The 23,585-nt window shown below is 31.6% G+C and overlaps 1 protein-coding gene across 3 annotated transcripts in view; it reads right to left on the reverse strand.

The window, feature by feature from the left end:
• Positions 1 to 14,920: 14,920 nt before the first annotated feature.
• The window catches only part of LOC108689881 (band 7 protein AGAP004871-like), a 142,191-nt gene continuing 133,526 nt past the window's right edge, over positions 14,921 to 23,585 (reverse strand). For all 3 annotated transcript variants that reach the window (XM_018196838.1, XM_018196836.1, XM_018196837.1), the window contains exon 6: positions 14,921 to 15,588. In XM_018196838.1, coding sequence (XP_018052327.1) covers positions 15,490 to 15,588 — 99 coding nt within the window. In that variant the 3' untranslated portion in view covers positions 14,921 to 15,489. The remainder of the gene's footprint in view (positions 15,589 to 23,585) is intronic.

Genomic DNA, 23,585 nt, shown 5'->3' on the forward strand with positions numbered 1-23,585 from the left:
CATTTGCTTTCCTTAATTTGTTTATATAACAAAATCAACGTTCAAAAACAAATGTAATATGCTCAAACAGTGACTTGCTTGTGAAAAAGTGATGTATAATTTATGAAATCGTGATGTAATTTTATAGGAAAGTGCAATCTCATTTTAGTGATATAACTGTTACAGACTACGGTACACGTTTTTAGATGTAATCAAAACATATACAGAGTGTCTGGAAATAATCGCCAAATATTTCATGGGCAGGTAGAGCGGACTAAACTGAGTCGAAAAGTCCTCTAAACAGGACATCAAATACTGTTTGACAAAACGATCACAATACTCAACATTACATCACACTTTCTAAGAAAATATAAAGAAGCCATAAAGATACAAAAATACCCTAACAATCTAAATAGAGATAATGGCTACAACATAAATAAAATATGGAAAACCATTCTCTTGATTACTGAAGATATTCCAATTTCCTCTACCTTCCCTCCCACTCACAATTCTCTTCTTCTCTTCCCCCCCCCCCTCCCCCATCACTCCAACAAGCAGCGTAATATAAAAGGAATGGCCTGGAGGAACAGCTCAGTATCAGGTTGCCCCTGATGAAATGGACTGTAAAATTCATGAAATATTGACATTCTAAAAATGAATCTGGATACGGAGGAAACCCATGAAACGTAATCTTTATATAGAAAGCACTCGTGGAAGCCTCAAGAATATTATCAAATATAGAACTTGTCTGTTGTATTTAACTGAATACTCAAACGAATTACATTATTTGCAATATACAATAACATGAAAAATAATAAAATACATAAAATACTAATACAAAAAATATTAAAGAAACTAGATACTAGATACTCTTACTTTATATATTGACGATGGTCAGATAATTTAAAATAGTATAGTAAGACATTTTAAGAATGTGTAAAGAGATCAAATGAAATTGTATATTGCAGATAATGTAATTTGTTTGAGTATTCAGTTAAATATGACAAGTTTTATATTTATTAATGCTGTCTTTTAAGAAACCAAAATTGCATTCAAATTGCTAGAAATTTCCAAAATTAAAGAGTTAATTACAAACAAAATTTAAGATAATTGTAATGTTTGAGAGTAGAGAGGATGGAAGAGAAATTCCTAAGGAATTTCTTTTCCATTATTAGTAATCATTTTAAAACTGATTTAGAAAGATTGCTTTCTTTGTTACTTTTAATTTATTTTTTATTTGAGCTTTATTATATTCATACGCATGTAATAAGACCGAATGTTGAGTTTAACGAATTCTTTTTTTCGTTTATTTATAAATATTCTATGTAAACAATATATTTTACTTTTATTATAAGTAAATACTTTTATTATAAGTAAATAAAATAAAGATTTGATTTTCACTTAGTTTATTTCAATATCCATGAATAGGATTAAAAAAAAAATATTAATTAGGTGGACCTTATTCAGGTACGTTATTATATATGTACATATGCATATATGCAGTCATTTTGAATTGCGCGCCGAAATTTTATCGAACTTAAAAATGTAACTAAACTACTGAAATAATATTTCATACACATTTAATTTTGATGAACAATTAAATTTTGATGCTCAATAAAAATCATATAATTTGAAGTAAAAATCATATGAATTGAAGATAAAATTTTGGTATGTAGTTCAAAATGCCTATAAATATACATGAATATACAATTGTATATTAGTGCCGCCAAAAGTTTCGGACTGAATATTTCGGAAAATATGCATTTTTGATAAAAATGTTGTAGACAAAAATTGTAGAGTTAGGGAAAAGATCTATTTAATAGATCTTATCATAGTTTGACCTTAAATAGCGACGTCAATATCAGATCAAGGTCATATCGATTTTTTAAAATTGAACACCCTATTTTTGATTCCACAATCTAATAGTCGATGTCAAAAACTTTTTAAAACGCTGTAATAAAGTTTATTTTCATTAAGTACTTTTCAAGTTATAAGGCTTGAAAGTAAAATTACTGCCGTTATTAGTATTACCCAAGATGTCCAAGATTCTGTCAGTTTAATATACAGTAATAAAACAAAAAGAAGTAATTCCATTTTATTTTGTTTTAATTAATTAATTTAATCTTAAGTTTTTTATTTCCAAATATTACATATAATTATATTATTTTTTGTTTATTTAACAAATATATTTATTTCTATTACAACTGCAACACATTTTGATTATTGGGTTAACAAACATAATTTAACAAATTTTACTTGTTACATCTGCAAATAGTTTTGCGATATTTGCAGCAAAAAGAATTTGCTGTTGTATCACTGGATTAGTAGTCATCGAAATTTTTTCTCTACATAAATTTGTATTCAATGAGGATTATTATATGTCTATTTTAACTTGTCCAATTGGGACATAATAACGTGTTCATTTTAAGATAATTCTTCAGTAAATCAAGTTATCATAAAAATATTTAATTTTTTAATGTAATGCAGTTGAAGTTTATCAAACGTGACGTGTGCAAAATTCTAGGGGTAGATTAAGGAGATGCTAAAATCGTTCTGTTTTATCATTTCCATTCGGTGAAAAATCTCCGAATTTACGGATTGCAAAATTGTTTTTATAGAATTAAAGTATGCACAAACAGGATCTCAGCTGGATTTCATGAAAAATCGAAAAAAAGTTAAAAAATTCATTTACTTTTGGCTCATACAGCTATCACTTCAGGTATATATTTGCTTGATATAAGAGTTTTAGAGTCCATCTTAAAAATAAGCGTGCAGCCGGGATCATATTGGTGGAACGATACCGAGGTTGTAGAATTGGCAAGGAAACACAATCAAGTGAATCTCTCCGATTAAAATAAACTTTTAATATGTTGTTCCATGGACAAAAATAGGAGACACGTATTAGGTATGGTAAAAAGTTCATGGCGTGTTTCGTTAGATGGCATTAAAAAAACGCCACGAACTTTTTCCCATACCTATTTCTTTATATGTGCTGAATCGTACATTAAGGGGATGAAATCCTTAAAAGAAATCAGAATTTTTCTTTCAGATTGATTATCATTGAACGTGTAAGAGATAGAAAAAAATTTTCAGAATAAAAATTGAATGGCTTCAAGTACTTTAGAATTATGATAAAAAAATTTTTTTTAATTATTTATTTATACAGAAAAATATTTTTTTATTGTAATTCTAAAGTACTAAAGTTTTTAATTATTTATTTATACAGAAAAATATTTTTTTATTGTAATTCTAAAATACTCTCAATAGCATTCAATTTTGATTCTACAATTTTTTTTCTATTTTTTAGTTTTGACGATATTCAATCTGAAAGAAAAAAAAACGATTTTTTTCAAGGAAGAATTTCACCTTGACGTGCGACTCAGCACATATAAAAAAATATGTGTCTCTTATTTTTGTTTAGTATGTAGAACAACATACTAAAAGCTCATTTAAATCGAAAAAATTCACTTGATTGTGTTCCCTTGTAAGATTGAAAGTCTAGAAAAAAAATTTTTTCACCGAATAGAAAATACGTATATATGCTTTACAAAAACTGGAAATGTTAACAGAGCCGAAATTCCGTGTAGCAGTACGCGCGATCTTGCGATAGATAGTGTTGGTATATGTTGGTATTAGGTGTTTTTTTACTTCCGCCGTTTTTCTATAGATGGCTTTAGCGGTAAGTGATGATCGAAATAAATAGATCATAGACGTCATACAATAAACTTGGGCATCTGTCAACATAACCCCATAGAAACATTAGTCGATTTGTGTCTGCATCATAAAGTTATTCTCGATTGAAAATGTCAGTTTACGAGTCAAATTCTCGTCATTTGCGGGAGGTTTTAATTTTTTGCTTCAATATGAAGAAATCTGCGGCTGAGGCTCATCGAATGCTCTCAAATACTTATGGTGAGGCTGCTATTAGTGAAAGAACGTGAGTGGTTTCAACGCTTCAAGAACGGTGATTTTGACGTCAAAGGCATAGCGATGGAAGAGAGAAGGTTTTCGAAGATGCAGAATTGGAGGCATTACTTGAGCAAGACTCATGTCAAAATCAAGAAGAATTGGCACGATCATTGGGAGTGACTCAACAAGCCATTTCAAAACGCCTCAAAGCCATGGGAATGATTCAGAAGCAAGGAAATTGGGTGCCGTACGAATTGAAGCCGAGAGATGTTGAACGGCGTTTGTTTGCTTGTGAACAGCTGCTTGAAAGGCAAAGACGGAAGGGATTTCTGCATCGCATTGTGACTGGGGAAAAATTGGTTCATTACGATAATCCCAAGCGCAGAAAATCATGGGGAGTTCCCGGCCATGCTTCCACGTCGACGGCCAAACCGAATATTCACGGCTCCAAGGTCATGCTCTGTATTTGGTGGGACCAGCTCGGCGTAGTGTATTATGAACTGTTAAAACCGACTGAAACAACCACAGGCGATCAGTATTGAACGCAATTGATGCGTTTGAGCCGAGCATTGAAAGACAAACGGCCGCAATACAACGAGAGACACGATAAAGTGATTTTGTAGCATGACAATGCTCGATGCCATGTTGCGAAAGTGGTCAAGACATACTTGGAAACGTTGAAATGGGAAGTCCTACCCCACCCGCCGTATTCTCCAGACGTTGCTCCCTCTGATTATCACTTGTTTCGATCAATGGCACACGGCCTGGCTGACCAGCACTTCCGGTCTTATGAAGAAGTAAAAAATTGGATCGATTCGTGGATAGCCTCAAAAGATGACCAGTTTTTTCGACGCGGGATTCGTACGCTATCCGAAAGATGGGAGAAAGTAGTGGTCAGCGATGGACAATACTTTGAATCATAAATGTATAATCAGTTTTTTACAATAAAGCCTCGAATTTCGGAAAAAAAACGGCGGAAGCAAAATTGTACACCTAATATATTAGATAAGGATAGATGTATGCGTTTGAGTAAGACAGAACAATGCACAGAGTGTCTAGAAATAATCGCCAAATATTTCATGGGCAGGTAGAACGGACTAAACTGAGTCGAAAAGTCCTCTATCATTTTGTAAGTTTCTCCAATAGTTAACGAAATATTAATCCTTAAAGATAGCCGAATACGTGCGCTCGACCGACCTACTATTGCGAAGTGTATATGCTTATCGATCGCTTGGCTCGCGGGCCTTGGGAGTTGGGGATTGGCTGGCAAGCGCACTGCGCACAGCCTCCATAGTTTGGACGGCGCGCTTGCCAGACTATCCCCGCTCCTCACGACCCGCGCGCTGAGTGATCGGTAGGCGTATACTCTTCGTAGTAGTATTCGGTTATCTTTAAGGATTAATATCTCGTTAACTATTGAGGAGACCTACAAAATAGTAGAGGACTTTTCGATTCAGTTTAGTACGCTCTACCTGCCCATGAAATATTTAGCGATTATTTCCAGACATTCTATATAATATAATGTAAGAAATGAATCAAATATGTCACTGTAAACAAATTTGTAATTAAAAAAGTCTGTACTATCGATCTCAAGCAAGTAATTCCCTTTAAGAGAATATTGGAGCGACGGCCGAACTTGATAGAGGTCGATAGTACAGACTTTTTTAAATTTCAAATTCGATAATAGTGACATATTTCATTCATTTATCGCAATCATCTGTCCTTATTAATAATATCTGTCTTTATTGTAACATCTCTTGCAAGATCAAACATTTACTGTTAGACACACACAATTATTGCTTCGTTTACGAGTTGTCATTCCAAATTTTCGTTCAACGTCATATACATGTCATTTGCAGTTCGATATAAATTTTATTTCTCTTTTATCTTAGTTTCATAAACTCAGTATTGTCTGTGTATGTAATACGTTTAGTAGACAGCTGCACCTGGTCCATATGAGCTATAAAACTTTTGTATTAAGGAAACATCTACGTCGGATGACAGCTTTATGAGTTAAAAAAAATATAAGTTTTTAACTTTTTTGTCGATTTTAGTATAAAGTTTATTGGAGCATCAAATTTTGCGTCTATTTTAATCTTGTCTTGGTGAAAAAATTTTGTTGAAATTATTTTACGTTTTGAACACTTTTCAGCAAAATTTTAGAAAAATTTGAGTTTATTTCAGCGATTTTTAGCTGAAAAATTCATTTTCAGTAAAATTTCAGAGAAATTTCAAAAAAATTTAGCGATTTTTCAATTTTCAATAAAATTTCAACAAATTTTTTTGCTGAAATTTTTTCATTAGAGTAGGATTAAACCAGGACATAAAAAGATTTTTTTATTTTATTCAGTAAATTCAGAGATTTATATCGATCTGCAAAGTTTTAACAATTTGGCCATTCCAGCATCCTCTTAACGATGAAATGAGAGAAAGAAATGTTTGAAATGTAACTTTTAACGTATAACTTAGTGATAGAATTGATACGCTTCTTTGACTAACTACATACAAATATTGCCATAGAATTTTCTGTGAGAGAGAAAGAAAGAGAGAGAGAGAGAGAGAGAGAGAGAGAGAGAGAGAGAGAGAGAGAGGGGGGGACATCGTATAATAATTAAAAAAATTATAATAGTACAATTATAATAGTCACAAAAAAATAATAAGTCAAGAGTCATTTTGTAAATATGTTTAATGTTAAAGTGTTAAATATGTTTAGTGTTAAAGTGTAAAATATATCAAGCAACATAATCTCTTTGTTTTAGTTTGATGAAGGTGCAATTCTTGATTTCGTTACAAATCAGAATATGTTTTTCTTTTCCCCTAAACTTTTTAAACAAATTTTTTAAATAAAAACCCCATTATAACATATTTTTTAAATAAAAACCCCATTGTAATTCAATAATGCAACGATACCGAATTATCACTAGAACAAATTATACAAGAAGTTAATTACATTTTATGTCATCATTTTTGCACTGTTGTTGTGTTTGATACTATTATTAAGATATAGGTAATTTTTAATATTTTCTAATAATCTAGCAGATATTTGTGATTTTGGATGAATCCTGGTAAGGTATCCTAATTTTTTATACTTTATTAAAGAATCAATTTAATAAATCTGTGTCTGTTAATAAATTTGTGTCCGTTTCCGATTAAGATTGCAATAATTCGATATTATATGAATCGTCCAAACGACGTAGTTTCTCATGCATGGATAATGGATATGTGTATTATATATAGAATATCTGATAATTCTTCTGACGGAATTCGTGGACACGTAGAGCGGACTAAACTGAGACGAAAAGTCTTCTATCATTTTACAATTTTCGCAATAGTTAACGAGATATCTCTAAAGATTACTGAATACGCATGTCCGCCGGGCTTAAGCCTATGGCCGCATACAAAACATAAGGTCATAACACGTAAGCAGTAAGGAAATCGCAAGATTGGATTCACTACTGGCCTTATTTTCTACCATGATTGGGCAATTCGCTTACTGATTATGGCTTTACGTTTTTTTTTGTATGTGTCCTAAGCTTTACTACTACGTTAAGGCATAATTACGTATCATTGCTAGTTCGGTGTGCGGGTTGTGAGGAAACAGTAAGACGAGAAAATAACTGGCTTACCCGAAATTATTACGGAATCCTGGAATGACCTGGCAAGCCATTCGAAGTTCGGAGACTCTGACCTCTGACCTCATCGATCCCACAGCGCGCGAGGAGTGGGGCAAGCGCTCCGCATATTATTGCGAACCTCTATCGTGAAGCTCGAACGGCGCGGCGCGCCTACTAGGCTATCCCTATTCCTCGCGGCCTGCGCGCCGTGCAATTGTGGGCCGTACTTTCGGCAATAGTAGGTCGGGCGGACGCGCGTATTCGATTATCTTTAAACATTAATATCTCGTTAACTATTATGCAAACTGCAAAATGATAGAAGACTCAGTTTAATCTGCTCTATCTTCTCAGAACGGGTGGGGCCGAAATTTGATGCCATTCTGTATAAAAGAGTGAATCGAAAAAAGTGAAGTGTTAATCGGAATCTAATAATGTATAATAGTTAGTATTTTATCAAGAAGAAACGTATAAAATTCCGATGCGATTGTATTATATCTTCTGTTCTGTCAAGAGAAAGAATATCCAAGTTTTCAAATTTAACTTAAAATTTATGAAATATTAATTTTTGAATTGATCTAACAGAATTCATTGTTAGATTACCCCTCGGGAAGGTTTGTCAATACATACCCAGATAACATTTTGCCGGAATTTTATTGAAAATTTGTTTAAAAATATTGCAAGCAATTTGCTAACAATGTAAGTCTTTATTTGATGCAATATTGCAAATAAACAGACAAATTTGTAGAGTAATTTTACAGTAATTTTGCGGCAACAATTGTGGTAAAGTATTTGATTATAGTAATATTGAAGCAATTTTGCTTAGCATCAAAAGTACAAACGTTAATTTGGTAATTATGACAACATGCAAGCAAAATTTTATTTATCAAATGTTTTTGCCATTACCATGGCAACATTACGACAACAAGTACCAATAAATAAATTACACTGCTTTGTTTAGCATGAAATATTATCTGGGTAGACGAGGGTTCGAATCTCCTATATCTCCTCAATCACATTTGTTCTCTTATTCCCCAAAATCCTTCTCAGAATTATTTTGGATCTAATTAGGGAACTCGTTGATATAAAATTGTGAATCCAATATTCAAAATGGCGAATTAATAGTTAGAAAAAGATTATAGAAAATAGTTTATGCTCACATTTGAAACCAAGCGTGAACGAATAGTAAACACAAAATTAAAAAGATATCGCTGATTCAGACATTAACATTTCATAATTTTTAAATTAAATTTAAGCTTTGACTCTTGGCAAAATAGAAGATATTCGCATCGGAATTTTGCACATTTCTTCTAGGCGCATAAAATACTAACTATTGCGCACTATTAGATTCCAATTGATATAACTTTACTTTTTTCGATCTATTCTAATATACAGGGTGTCCCGCAATTATTGACAAAGCGTTCTTGTGTAAATAGAGCGGATTAAACTGACAAGTGGAACACCAGATGACGAGATTGGGGATTTTGATGTGCTTTTTACAAGCTGTTCTTGAGCGAAAAAAAACGATACGTGTTCGATCATTTCAGCTATTAGCCCATATTTTTGAAGAAATCGATTTTTTAAATAATTGTAATAATTTGAAAAACGTACTGTATAAATAAAAAATCAATATCTTTATAAATTTTATTTCTGAAATTAGAAATTAGAAGTGATGATTAGAGAAAGGAAACAAGTAAGTCATATGTAACCTTCTTTTGATTAATATTAATCGATTTATTAATAATAATAGAAAACTAATCGTGTTTCGTAAACGTACGAGACATTGTAGGATGATATAAATATGATCATAAAAAAAACAAAAAAAACACATAAATATTTATTGCATTGTGAACATCTTATAAATGAATTTTAGAAGGAATTTCATTTTAGAATGGAAAATTTGGTTCTCATCAAAACTGATTCTTGAAAGAAGCTATTTCCATGTGAATAATCAAATTTGCAGGCTTTCCGCCAGATATTAGAAAAAGTTATTGTGTTTGCAACAAAAATTTATTCATAAGATGTTCACAATGCAATAAATATTTATGTTTTTCTTATTTTTATTTATATTATCTCGTACGTCTACGAAACACGATTAATTTTCTATTATTATTATTAATAAATCTACTATTATTATTAATAAATCGATTAATGTTAATCAAAAAAAGATTACAAACATATAATTTATTTCCTAATCATAATTACCAATTTCTAATTTCAAGAACGGTAACAGTTTTCATCACAATTTTATTTATGCGTTCATGTGAATAACAACAACGATAACAATAACGGTATGATAATAATAAGTATTCCATAAATGAGTATTTAATTATCTTTAATTCTAATATGTAATTGTCATAATACAAATATATAATACAAATCAGGTCTCTAATACAAATATCATGAAATTTCTTTAGAATCAAGAAGTAATTAAAACTAATAATATTAAGTTAAAATAAAATTTATGAGGATATTGATTTTCATTTATACAGTATGTTTTTCAAATTATTACAATAATTATTATTAGTGTACAACTTTGCTTCCGCCGTTTTCCTATAGATGGCTTTAGCGGTAAGTGGTGATCGAAATAAATAAATCATAGACGTCATATCATAAACTTGGGCATCTATCAACATAACCCCATAGAAACATTAGTCGATTTGTGTCTGCATCATAAAGTTATTCTCGATTGAAAATATCAGTTTACGAGCCAAATTCTCGTCATTTGCGAGAGGTTTTAATTTTTTGCTTCAATATGAAGAAATCTGCGGCTGAGGCTCATCGAATGCTCTCAAATACTTATGGTGAGGCCGCTATTAGTGAAAGAACGTGTCGTGAGTGGTTTCAACGCTTCAAGAACGATGATTTTGACGTCCAAGGTCATGCTCTGTATTTGGTGGGACCAGCTCGGCGTAGTTATTATGAATTGTTAAACCGACTGAAACAATCACAGGCGATCGGTATCGAAATAAACGCAATTGATGCGTTTGAGCCGAGCATTGAAAGACAAACGGCCGCAATACAACGAGAGACACGATAAAGTGATTTTGCAGCATGACAATGCTCGACCCCATGTTGCGAAAGTGATCAAGACATACTTGGAAACGTTGAAATGGGAAGTCCTACCCCACCCGCCGTATTCTCCAGACGTTGCTCCTTCTGACTATCACTTGTTTCGATCAATGGCACACGGTCTGGCTGACCAGCACTTCCGGTCTTATGAAGAAGTAAAAAATTGATTCGTGGATAGCCTCAAGAGATGACCAGTTTTTTCGACGCGGGATTCGTACGCTACCCGAAAGATGGGAGAAAGTAGTGGCCAGCGATGGACAATACTTTGAATCATAAATGTATAACCAGTTTTTTATAATAAAGCCTCGAATTTCGGAAAAAAAACGGCGGAAGCAAAGTTGTACACCTAATAAAAAAATTAATTTCTTCGAAACTATAGGCTAATGACTGAAACGGTCAGACACGTTTTTTTTTCGCTAAAGAACAGCCTGTAAAAAAGCGCATAAAAATTTCCGACTCACCTGATGTTTTCCTTGTGAGTCGAAAAATCATTTATAGTTTTCCCTGCACATGTCGTGCGTGCGTGCGTGCGTGCGTGCGTGTGCGTGTGCGCGTGCGTGCGTGTGTGTGTGTGTGTGTGTGTGTGTGTGTGCGTGTGCGCGTGCGTGCGTGCGTGCGTGCGTGCGTGCGTGCGTGCGTGCGTAAGTGTGTGTGTGTGTGTGTGTGTGTGTGTGTGTGTGTGTGTGTGTGTGTGTGTGTGTGTGTGTGTGTGTGTGTGTACACAATCGTGAACGTCAAAATAGAAAGTAACACACAATGCAAAAACAGAGTTGGAAAGCATTAATTCCGCGAACTGCATTCATTCTAGTGCAGATGCCCAGCTGTTTAAAGCGGCACTCAGTCCAGTCTATATGTCAATGGTATTACATTCTTGTTATAGTCATACAATTCGCTGACATCATTTTTTTTATAGACGGGAGACAATTGTTCTGTCTATAAAATCTTTTCGTTTATCTATACTATAGCTGCGTTCGAGAAGTATACTATCATCGCATCTGTTTTTCCTTGTTTTATGTCTATCTATCGATAAAGATAGAATAATGGATATATTCCTGATGAAAATAAATCATTGAAATCTCTTAAGTATTCTATAAAATCATTGAAATGAGAAATTAAAATGACTGAAATATTATTGAAAATATTTTAACATAAATAATATTTTTAATATGGAAATATTATGAATTTAAAACATAATGAAAAAAAAATTAATGAAAAGTAATAAAAACTAATACAATTATGTTTAAACTAATACAAATATATTTAATATTCGTACTGATTTATTCACAGAAATTGAAATCATACTGAAATTATACTATAATTATAATGAAGAGTATAATAAATAATAAAAAATAATGCAAATATATTTAATGTTTATACAGATTCTTTAGAAAAATTAAACATCGAATTATGTTGAAGTCATAAATCCTAAAAATATTTTTGAAAATGCATGAAATAAGTAAAACATAATATTTTTACTGTTTAGAGTACACTGAAATATGCTGAAATACTATGAGTTCTAAAATGAAAATATTTTAAAATGAAATTGAAAAGAATATATATTATTTTTTAAATATATATATTATTTTTTTATAGATTTATTAATGAAAGTTATCAAAAGAGGAACACTAAAATTAAAATTAATTAATATTGAAATTAATAACTGAAAAAAATACTGAAATTTATTGAAAAATAAGAAAATCAGTTTATATTATAACAAAAAACATTGAATTCATCTTTCTAGAACCATCGCTTTCGAGAACCGATATCAGATGATATCAGTTCTCGCATGTTAGTTGTTCTTTTCTATATAAGCAGAACTATATAATTGAAGCTCAGATTATCTGCAGTTATGTTTACATTTGTACATGATTTTCACATATAGTTTAGTACATGCATTGTGTTTTTGTACTAACACGAAACTAAATAACATTTTGTATTGAATTATTTATAAAATATTAACGAATTATAATAAAATCTTAATGAAATTATACTGAAAATGAGTCAATTAATACAATTTCAATACGAAATTCAGTAATAATTTTATCATTATTCATTACGTTGATTGGCTGCGAGATAGTTGTCGGATTTCTTAGTCCTGCAGCCAATATTATATATATAATAATTGATATAATAATTGATATACTTGAAAAATTTGTCATGCGATAAAAAATGGATGAATGTAATTAAAATCTAAAACGTACGTTTACAGATTTCTTTGTCCTGATTGGTGATAATCAATTGAACTATCGTTAGGTACTCGTGATATAGCACTAAGATGCATGCGAGAGTAACGTACAGTTCAATTGCACACATCACTCACATCGATCGGTTTCTAGTAAGTTTTAACTGCTTTATCAATGAAATTATATTTTAAATTAGCTAATTACTAACAATATAATATATTATATTGTTAGGATATATTATATTGTAGGACCGTATATGTGTAATAATATAATCGGGTCTTATAGAAATCGAAACCTTAAACGGCTGGATCTTAATGCTTGATTCTTATGCGAATTTATATACTACGTATTATATGTAGTCCCCAGAAACGCGCGCCGAAATAATTTTTCGGTCTTGAAACGCTAACTCTATTAAATTACCGCAGTAATCACGAGTTAAATTGACTAGCAATTTAACAAATTTTTGATGTTTATTCGCATCTTCTTAATAATATTGAATGACATATTAAAATTTGTAAATAATTAATTCTTATTGCCAAAAATATTACCTCGGCTGGGAACCGAACACGGATCTCTTGCATTCCGTGAGAGCGTCCTAAGCCTTTAGACTACCGAAGCTTAGCTACCGAGGCCCTTTAGCTAATTACTAATTGGCAATTAGCGATGTGAACAATTGATATATACCCGATGCATATGATCTTAGTCAGAAAAGTGATATTCCACGTTGAAAAGATTGATAATCAAATGTATCTATTAAAAAAACCGACTTAGTTTGAATAATGACATAACTTTTATAACTGCTTGAAATAGTGTAAATACATAATAATTATATACATATAAATATTTGACTGCATGTATACATTTGCTAATTATTATTTAATTAAAAAGAAATCGATTCAATAGTAGATTGATGTCGAAATCAATTAACCAGCCATCAATCTCTTCGATGTAAAATGAACGTCTCTGATTGGGTACAATTTCAGTAATACTTTAACACTAATCATTACAATTTCAATAATATTTCATCGTTCCTCATTATACAAAAAATTTTCATCAAGAATATTTTGGTGTACATTGCCAATACTGGCAGTACTGGAAAATTACTATCATATAATGAGCTGTGACAGCATCTAATTCCATTAATGATGTAATTATAAATACAGGATTGACAAATAACTTATAACATCCTTACTGTTACAAGTTACTCTTTTCAATAACGAATGGATAACGACGTTATATTTTCTTCTGATAACGTAATTCTTCATAATAACATATATTAAATTATATTTTGGAGGTAATGGTAATAATTCACTAATCACTTTTATTTGTTACTTTATTTCTAGCCACGTAAAAATTTTAGTCCTAACTAAACTGTATATATATATATATAAAATACACATACACGCAGGCACGTACGCACGCACGTACGCATGCACGCACGCACGCACGCACGCACGCACGCACGCACGCACGCACGCACGCACACGCGCGCGCGCGCACACACACACACACACACACACACACACACACACACACTTATCAAATTTTTAACTTTATTCCTTTACTAAAAGATAGAATTTTGACTTCTCTTTAGAATATTTATTCTAAAATCTGCATATTGCCCTGATAAAATGCCGAGTAGGCGATTCCGGGGCACTCTCCTCACTACTTGTATAATAGTTGCGCATAGGGAGAATTTTTCAGTAGTTAGAGACAATCATCCTCAGAGATGCAGCCGTATCCTGCCCAGGGATCTCGGGTCCTGGGTATCTTCTCTCCTATCCGGGAACGTCTCTCTGGGTCATCCTCGGATGGGCTTACAAAGATTTTTCTCCTCTTGCAATAAAAAAAAATAATAACATTTTTCATATAATAGCGTTTTTCATTGGCAGAATTAGTGCGCACTACATTATTCTAATTTGAATGTAAAAATGACATATCTCAATTGATAAAATGCTCAAAGCTATTCGATATTTTATCGAATAGCATAATATATTGATGATTTCGAGATATAATTCGTTTCTATATTTTTGTTAAACATCTTTACATCAATTTGTGTACAACAGCTTTTAAGTGCACTAAGTTCTACCAACGAAAAATGGTAATATTCTATTATATATGAAAAAAAATATGAAAAAAGTAACAAAAAGGTAACGATTTGTCACATTTTGAGTGATAACGGTAATGAGTTATTATACTTTTGCAAATCAATAATGAATAACGATAATGAATTATTTTTTAGGAAGAAGAATCGCTAGTTATTTTTCTGAGGTAACGTTGCCAATCCTGCATAAGTAATAGCCATATTTCCACTGCGATTACTGTAGCTCTCGAAATGCAATTACAGTGCGATATAGCATCGAATAAAGAAAGTGTAAAAAATAGTTATTAGTTCTAGAAACAAATAAGTTCTTTGGAAGAACTATCGCTACTGCTATTGATCAAAACTTGTAATTAAGTATATTGATATTTTAGTGTAGTATATTGATATTTTGACTCAGTTTGTCCATCATGTCTATTTTATGGTTGCATTGCCAGTGAAAAAAGAATAAACTATAATAGCACTGATAGCATACTCCCTGAACACAGCCTATGAATGTAATACGCAAGCATGTCAAATATACGAATAAATCGCCAAACATCCTTCATAAAACTTCAGAAAAGTTGTTAATCTTCTTCTCCCTCGTTGTATCCTGCGAAACGTGACACTTTCTTCCTTTCTCTTTTTCACATAATTATTCCTTCGGTAAAGCTTTCATAAAGTATGTCATCATATCGATTGGTAGCGGAAACACGATGGTAGAGTTTTTTTCTGCTGATATTGTATTCAGTGTCTAAAATTAAAAGAAAAGAGCAAAAGTAAAACGGTTCAAAAATATAAGTGACAACAATGTTCTAAGTGACAAAATATTTAACCAATAATAATATTGGATTAGGGAAAAAGTCTTTTATATGTAGCAGATTTTACATGTAATAGATGGAAATCTAGTCGATTTTTTACTATTGTGTGACGCATTAGATTATATATGGAAAGGTGCTATTTCATACAACATTTTAAAATAAATTGATCATAGATTTAAACGATACGCATTCAATCAAATTGGAAAATGAGTGAAAATTAGGAACATTTCTGACAAATTTTACTTTTTTATTATAAAAAAGGGAAAAACGCTGCGTAAGAAAAAATTTATCGTATTCATCGAGAGGATACTCTAACTAGACAAACAGCAGCGCCGATTTCGAGATGGAAATTTCGATGAAGAGCATGTAATATTGCAATAATACAGTGAAATTACAATATTGCAGTAATATTGTAACTTGAAATGCTATATTATGTAAATACTGAGATATTGCAATAATTTTGTTAAGCTGCAATGATATATTATTCTGCAATATTACAATAAATATTGCAGTGAGATATATCGCAATACAGTGTTACTGTCATATCATCCAAATATTGCAATACGATATATCTCGAAACAGCATTATTATCGCAATATCATTTAATGATTGCAATACCGCACTATAATAATACAGCAATATCATTCAATTATTACATTGCAGTTTATCGCATTGCATTATTACTGCAACAGCATTGAAATATTACAATGCTTTTTACCGCAGTGATATCTTTCTAACATAAGATATGAATAATATTATGTTTTGATTTATTACTAAATAAATAAATATTAAGTGTAAAAAAAATTAGAAATATAGATTGAACATAATTCGCAATGGATACTAATAAGCTGTAGTATGTCTTATATCTTATTTGTATTTATTACAATTCTATTTAATATTCATTTACAATTTTTTCATTTCTCCAACATTCAATATTTTTCTCCTATTTTTAATTTTTTTTATTATGACTTTGTCATATATACTTTAGAGTGTAATATTAAGCAATAATATTTTAGCAATTAATAAAACTAGATTAATGATGATTGTAATATATCATAATATTGCAGCAATATTACAAAAATACTTCAAAAATATTCCTGCAATAAATTTATCTCGGATATTTAATATTGTAGTGATATTTATACAATATTACTGACATATTTTGCAATATTACAGCAAATTTGTAATATTATTATAAGATGACTATAATATTACATACTGTGAGATATCAAAGATGCACATCATTTTAATCGATCTATTGTGCTAAAGAACTAATCATAAAACCATTTGGGATACTTGCGTAAGACTGGATAAAGCTCGATATTTGGATTCCACATAATTTGACAGTAAAAAATTTAATGAATCGAATTTCTATTTGTAAATCCCTACTGAAACAAAATTAAGTTTTTTCTGAAAAGATTGATAATCATCGATGAAAAGTGAATATATGATAATAATATTCGAAAAAGATCGTGGTTGAAACAAGATGAGGCATCACAAACAATCGCAAAGCTTAGATTGACGCCAAAGAAGGTGATGCTGTGTGTCTAGTGGAACTGAGAAGGAATCGTCCATTATGAAGTGTTGCAAAATAATTAATCTGATCTTTACTGTCAAAAACTAATGCGATTAGAGCAGTCCATTCAAGAAAAGCGGCGAGAACTGATCAAAGAAATACGTTGTCTTTCATCATGACAACGCTAAGCCACACACGTTTTTAATGACTCGATAAAAATTGAGAGAAACTTTTGATGAATCTATCATAGTCCTTCTTGCACCATTTGATTACCATTTGTTTCGGTTTTTGCAGAACTTAATAGAGTAAATTTGACTTCAAAAAAGGCTTGCGAATATCATTTATCTCGGTCTTTCTATCGAGAAATCACAGAAATTCTATACCGATGGAATAATGGCTCTACTTGAAAAATGGCAAAAGATCATCGATTAAAACAGCAGATATTTGGTTTAATAAGAGATTTGTAAACAATTTAAAAAATACTTGTTTCAATTATGCTTCAACTTGTAAAAAGACTTTTTCTCTAATTCAATATATTGGCAAAGATAATTATATGCACACACAGTGCACACAGGTAATAGAAGTACGCATTATTTGTAACGTGGTTAACTTTTTATTGTTACTTTTTTGTGATAACAGTTTGGTAATGATAATTTACGAATTTTTTGTGACGATATTTAATGGGTTGGAAAAATCATTCATTGTCAGTCTCATTGCTAAAAAAAGGTATAAACCTTTTATTTATAATTAATTACTTTTATTTATTGCTACTGTAAATATAGAAAAATAATTCCTCGATGTTACAGATTACTTAATATTTTTTTCAGTAAATAACGCATGATGACAAATTACTCTTCAAAGTAACTTTTTTAATCTTAGCGCAACTTCAGCGTTTAGTTAGTTATCATTATAGTCCTAAAAATTGCAATGTCATTATTATATTGTTATCATAAAATAACGGGGTATTATGCTACATTAGAGTAACCAACAATGATTTTGATCTTGACATATATTATCTAACTTCCAAGTTTTAACCATCGCTCGTTATTCGTTAAAAAGTTATAAAAAAAATTTTTTTAAATCATGTCTTATTTCAATTATATAAAACAAATTTTCTGCTTTAAAATATATTTTACGACTTTCCATATGAAGTTCAAGTCCGTCTCTCTCCCTGCTAAGGGGCATCCGACTTTTCACGCAGAGCGAGTTCTACTTTCCTCTTGTCTAAGAGCGCATGACTTTCCACGCGCGCACGAAGCGAATTCCATTCCCTGCCAAAGGGCGTACGACTGAATAGTTTGTGAATATGCGAAACGAGTTCTACTTCATCTCCTCTCTTATCAAGAAGCATACAACTTTTCATTCAGGTAGATTTTGCTTTTCATGGAAAGTCAAATATCCCTTGACAGAAGAGGAGGTGAGGTGAAACTTGCTTCGCATGGAAAGTCCTATTTCTTTAATCGGTCTATTCCGTATCTCTCTCCCTGCTTAGAGTTATCTGATTTTTCATGTAAAAAAAAAAGAAATAATTACTAACTTTAACTGTTAATAACTTTATAATGAATAACGAACGACAGCTAAAACTTGTTGGAGGTCACTCAAGATCATGACAATATGTCAAAATCAAGGTCAATGGAGGAAGGAGTCTCTTAGAGATCCTAAAAGTAGAGATCAGCCAATGCCGACTCGATCCATGATTGGCTTTGCCATGTTGTTGTGAAACCGGATGTGAGAGTGAGAGAAGCGAATATGAAAGAAAAGCGATATAAGCTTGTTGTTAAGATTCTCATTGAAATTGTCGTTAATATATTGGCGCACATTTCCAAGATCACGTGATTTCATAACATCATGCTGGGCTTTGGCCGATCTCTACTTTTAGAATCTCTAGAGTCCCCTATTGTGAATAATTATCAGTAACGATAAAAATAACATTAGCAATTCTTCCATTCCTTACACGCATGTACACAAAAAATTGATTAACAATGACTAATAAAGGACATCTCACAACTGTTTGGAATCTATTTGATCCTCCATGAAATATGTTATTTAACACAAAATTTTAACACAAAAGAGACAAATTTTTTATACGTTCGCTAACTCATGATGAAATAATAAAATTCTTTTTAGCTATTGTTAATCAATTTTTTGTGTATGCATACAAGAAATGAAGGAATTACTATGCTGTTATTTTATCGTTATTATGCTGTTACTATTTGATATATTCAAAATCATCCTGAGTAACTTTAAACAAGTTTCAGTCATCGTTTATTCATTAAAAATTTTATATATTAGCAAAAAATGTTTGAAAAAGTAATTTATTTACTTACTTATTTTTGCTATACATCATATTAAAAATTATTCTGTACTCTTCCTTGCAAAATAGCTTTCCAAGCAAAGAGAGATCTACCACATCATCCGCCCTGTCTAGAAGCACTCGCCCTGTTACGACTTTTCACGAAAAGCGAAATTCACTCCACCTCTCACCTGCCATGGAGCATCCGACTTTCCAAACGAAATGAGTTTCACTCCACCTCCCCCTTTGTCATGGAGCATCTGACTTTCTAAGCGAAGTGAGTTTCCCATCCCCCCTCCCTCCCCCCGTTTCGATGCGCACGACTTTCAACGTAAAGGGAAATCTATCTCATCTCTCCCTGCCTAGAAGCGTACAACGTTCCATGCGAAGCGAGTTTCATTCCACCTTTCTCTTGCCAAAGAGCATTCAAGAATTACGTCCAGATAACTTTAAGCTATATGTTACGTTATGTATATTATAACAAAAATGCATACTAGCTAGGCATAATTTTTGAATGCAGCTTTACTTTTCACGTGAAACGGGTTTTACTTCACTTCTCTCATGTGCCAAGGAATGTTTTCCATGCGAAGCACAATTCATTCAATCTTTCTCTTACCTCAAGCAAGAAAGGATATAGAATAGTTTTTAGTATTAGAGGAAAGGTCCCTATTATGAGATACAAAACTCATTTTGGATAAATAGAAATCTATGCAGAAATGGGCAAAATTTAAAAAAATAGGTCACTTTTAAGGGAAGTTAATAAATTTTAAAATAATGTTATGTAAAATTTATAATTTAAATTCTATTTTTTTTGAAAATTAAAGAAATGTATTAGGTGTACAATTTTGCTTCCGCCATTTTCCTATAGATAGCTTTAGCGGTAAGTGGTGGTCGAAATAAATAGATCATAGACGTCATACAATAAACTTGAGCATCTGTCAACATAACCCCATAGAAACATTAGTCGATTTGTGTCTGCATCATAAAGTTATTCTCGATTGAAAATGTCAGTTTACGAGCCAAATTTTCGTCATTTGCGGGAGGTTTTAATTTTTTGCTTCAATATGAAGAAATCTGCGGCTGAGGCTCATCGAATGCTCTCAAATACTTATGGTGAGGCCGCTATTAGTGAAAGAACGTGTCGTGAGTGGTTTCAACGCTTCAAGAACGGTGATTTTGACATCGAAGACCGGCATAGCGATGGAAGAGAGAAGGTTTTCGAAGATGCAGAATTGGAGGCATTACTTGAGCAAGACTCGTGTCAAAATCAAGAAGAATTGGCACGATCATTGGGAGTGACTCAACAAGCCATTTCAAAACGCCTCAAAGCCATGGGAATGATTCAGAAGCAAGGAAATTGGGTGCCGTACGAATTGAAGCCGAGAGATGTTGAACGGCGTTTATTTGCTTGTGAACAGCTGCTTGAAAGGCAAAGACGGAAGGGATTTCTGCATCGCATTGTGACTGGGGACGAAAAATGGGTTCATTACGATAATCCCAAGCGCAGAAAATCATGGGGAGTTCCCGGCCATGCTTCCACGTCGAATATTCACGGCTCCAAGGTCATGCTCTGTATTTGGTGGGACCAGCTCGGCGTAATGTATTATGAACTGTTAAAACCGACTGAAACAATCACAGGCGATCGGTATCGAACGCAATTGATGCGTTTGAGCCGAGCATTGAAAGACAAACGGCCGCAATACAACGAGAGACACGATAAAGTGATTTTGCAGCATGACAATGCTCGACCCCATGTTGCGAAAGTGGTCAAGACATACTTGGAAACGTTGAAATGGGAAGTCCTACCCCACCCGCCGTATTCTCCAGACGTTGCTCCCTCTGACTATCACTTGTTTCGATTAATGGTACACGGCCTGGCTGACCAGCACTTCCGGTCTTATGAAGAAGTAAAAAATTGGATCGATTCGTGGATAGCCTCAAAAGATGACCAGTTTTTTCGACGCGAGATTCGTACGCTACCCGAAAGAGAAAGTAGTGGCCAGCGATGGACAATATTTTGAATCATAAATGTATAACCAGTTTTTACAATAAAGCCTCGAATTTCGGAAAAAAAAACGGCGGAAGCAAAATTGTACACCTAATAAAAAGTAAGCAAATCACAAAGTCAAAAAGTTATGCTCCTATAAATACAAGATGCTCCGAGAAATAATAAAACGCAAAGTATTATAATTAAAAAACTTTGTTTAATGTTTCTAAAATATAAACAAACGAAGCCAGTGTATTGCGCGCGCAAAATGAGCATGCGATGAATTGTAGGACTGGTCTTTAGGTAGTTGAAATCATTGTAGAAACAGACACTCGATGTTCATTCCGATTGTCCTTTTTATTATTGTAAAATAATATTTATACTTTAGCAATGATTTTACTATAACATAACAGCATAGGTTAATTATTTCATATTAGAAATACCCTGGGTATCTCATACGATTTCCATGTCGTACGATTTTATGATCATCAAATATTTTCAGTAATTAAGCAATTCAACATATCTCATATTTTTCTATTAATATGATCTTACTCTATCACATATGAAGAATTTATTGCCAAATATTTACTTATTAAATAATAAACAAGGTTTAAAGATTCATTTCAATAAAATTTGAAGATATCCAAATACTAAAACCTTTTTTTTACAACAGTTACAATTTAATAATGAATCTGACACTAAATAGTTTTCAATCTAAGAGCAATAAATTCGTGGTAGAATAGCAATAAATAGCGTTTATTAACCAGAATGTCTATTATGCGCCTATCTCATAACAGGAGATATATCCTATATATCAGAGTCCTTTACATAGTAGAAATAAGACATTATTTTTTCAAACTTTTTTGTTAATAACTTTTTAATGAATAATGTGCGACGGCTAAAATCTGTTGAAAATCACTCCTGGGTGATGATCCTAATAATAAATCAAGGTCAAGATTATTGGAAGATGATTTTTTTATAATGTACAATTACCAAATTTTTTACATAAAAATTGTATGATTTCAAGAGTACTTTAAAGCTGCAAAGAAAAAAATTTTTAATTTAACAAAATACCCTCACCGTTCACAGTTTCCTCAAATTTTTTTGACCAAATTAAGGATTATTTTCTTTCAACAATGTATAATAAAGTTATCAGTAATATATATAGTATAAAAAAATAACTTTTTAAAAACATGAAAAAAGTAAAGTACGCGCACTGTTCAGAAAAAGATTTTACATACGATTAATCTGTAGCAGAAAATGAATAAAATAAAATTAAAATATAAAATTAATCTAAAAAAAGGAAAAAATAAGGCGTCAAACAGGATATTTGATAAATAATGATAAAATTTTCGCACAGGGATAGAGCGGACTAAACTGAGTCGAAAAGTCTTTTAGCATTTTATAATTTTCGCAATAAGATATTAATTACTAAAGATATTAAGATACTAAAGATACTAATATTAAGATACTAATATTAAGATATTAATTACTAAAAATCACCAAATATTGGTTTTCAATAATTTTTTAGTACCATCAAGTACCATCAACAGACAAACAACATTTATAGAAAAACAACAAGTGACAAAAATTGTTTATTTTCTTCTCAAAGAGTTCCGAAAATGTTTTCAAAATTTTTTAGTATCGTATTTTCTCATGTTGGAAAAATGATTGCCAATAAGAAAATATAGTACTAAAAATTTGATAAAAAATTCAGAAAAAATTCTTAAAGCTCTATAAAAAGAAAATTAACAATTTTTGTCTCTTGCTGTTTTTTTATAAAGTTGAGTAAAAAATTATTGAAAACCAATATTTTTGGTATAAAGATGATTTTTACTAATTGATATTTTGTTAATTATTGTAAAGATTGCAAAATGGTGCAGAACTTTTTGACTCATCAGTTTAATTCGCTCTATGCAAGAGTTTTATTGTTACTTGTCAAATATCCTGTACAGTAAGTGCGCTGTTCGAACAAAAAACCATTATATAAAAAAATTTAAATAAAAAGAATTTAAATGATATGTAACTTTTTTCAAAAAAGAAAAGAATAAGTTAAATATAGATATGTTGCCTAAACTGTTATACAGTAAAAAGAAGGATGGAACAAAAAATTGTTCTACCGCAAAAACAAAAT

Source organism: Atta colombica, unplaced genomic scaffold (assembly GCF_001594045.1).
Source record: "Atta colombica isolate Treedump-2 unplaced genomic scaffold, Acol1.0 scaffold28, whole genome shotgun sequence".
Lineage (NCBI taxonomy): Eukaryota > Metazoa > Arthropoda > Insecta > Hymenoptera > Formicidae > Atta > Atta colombica.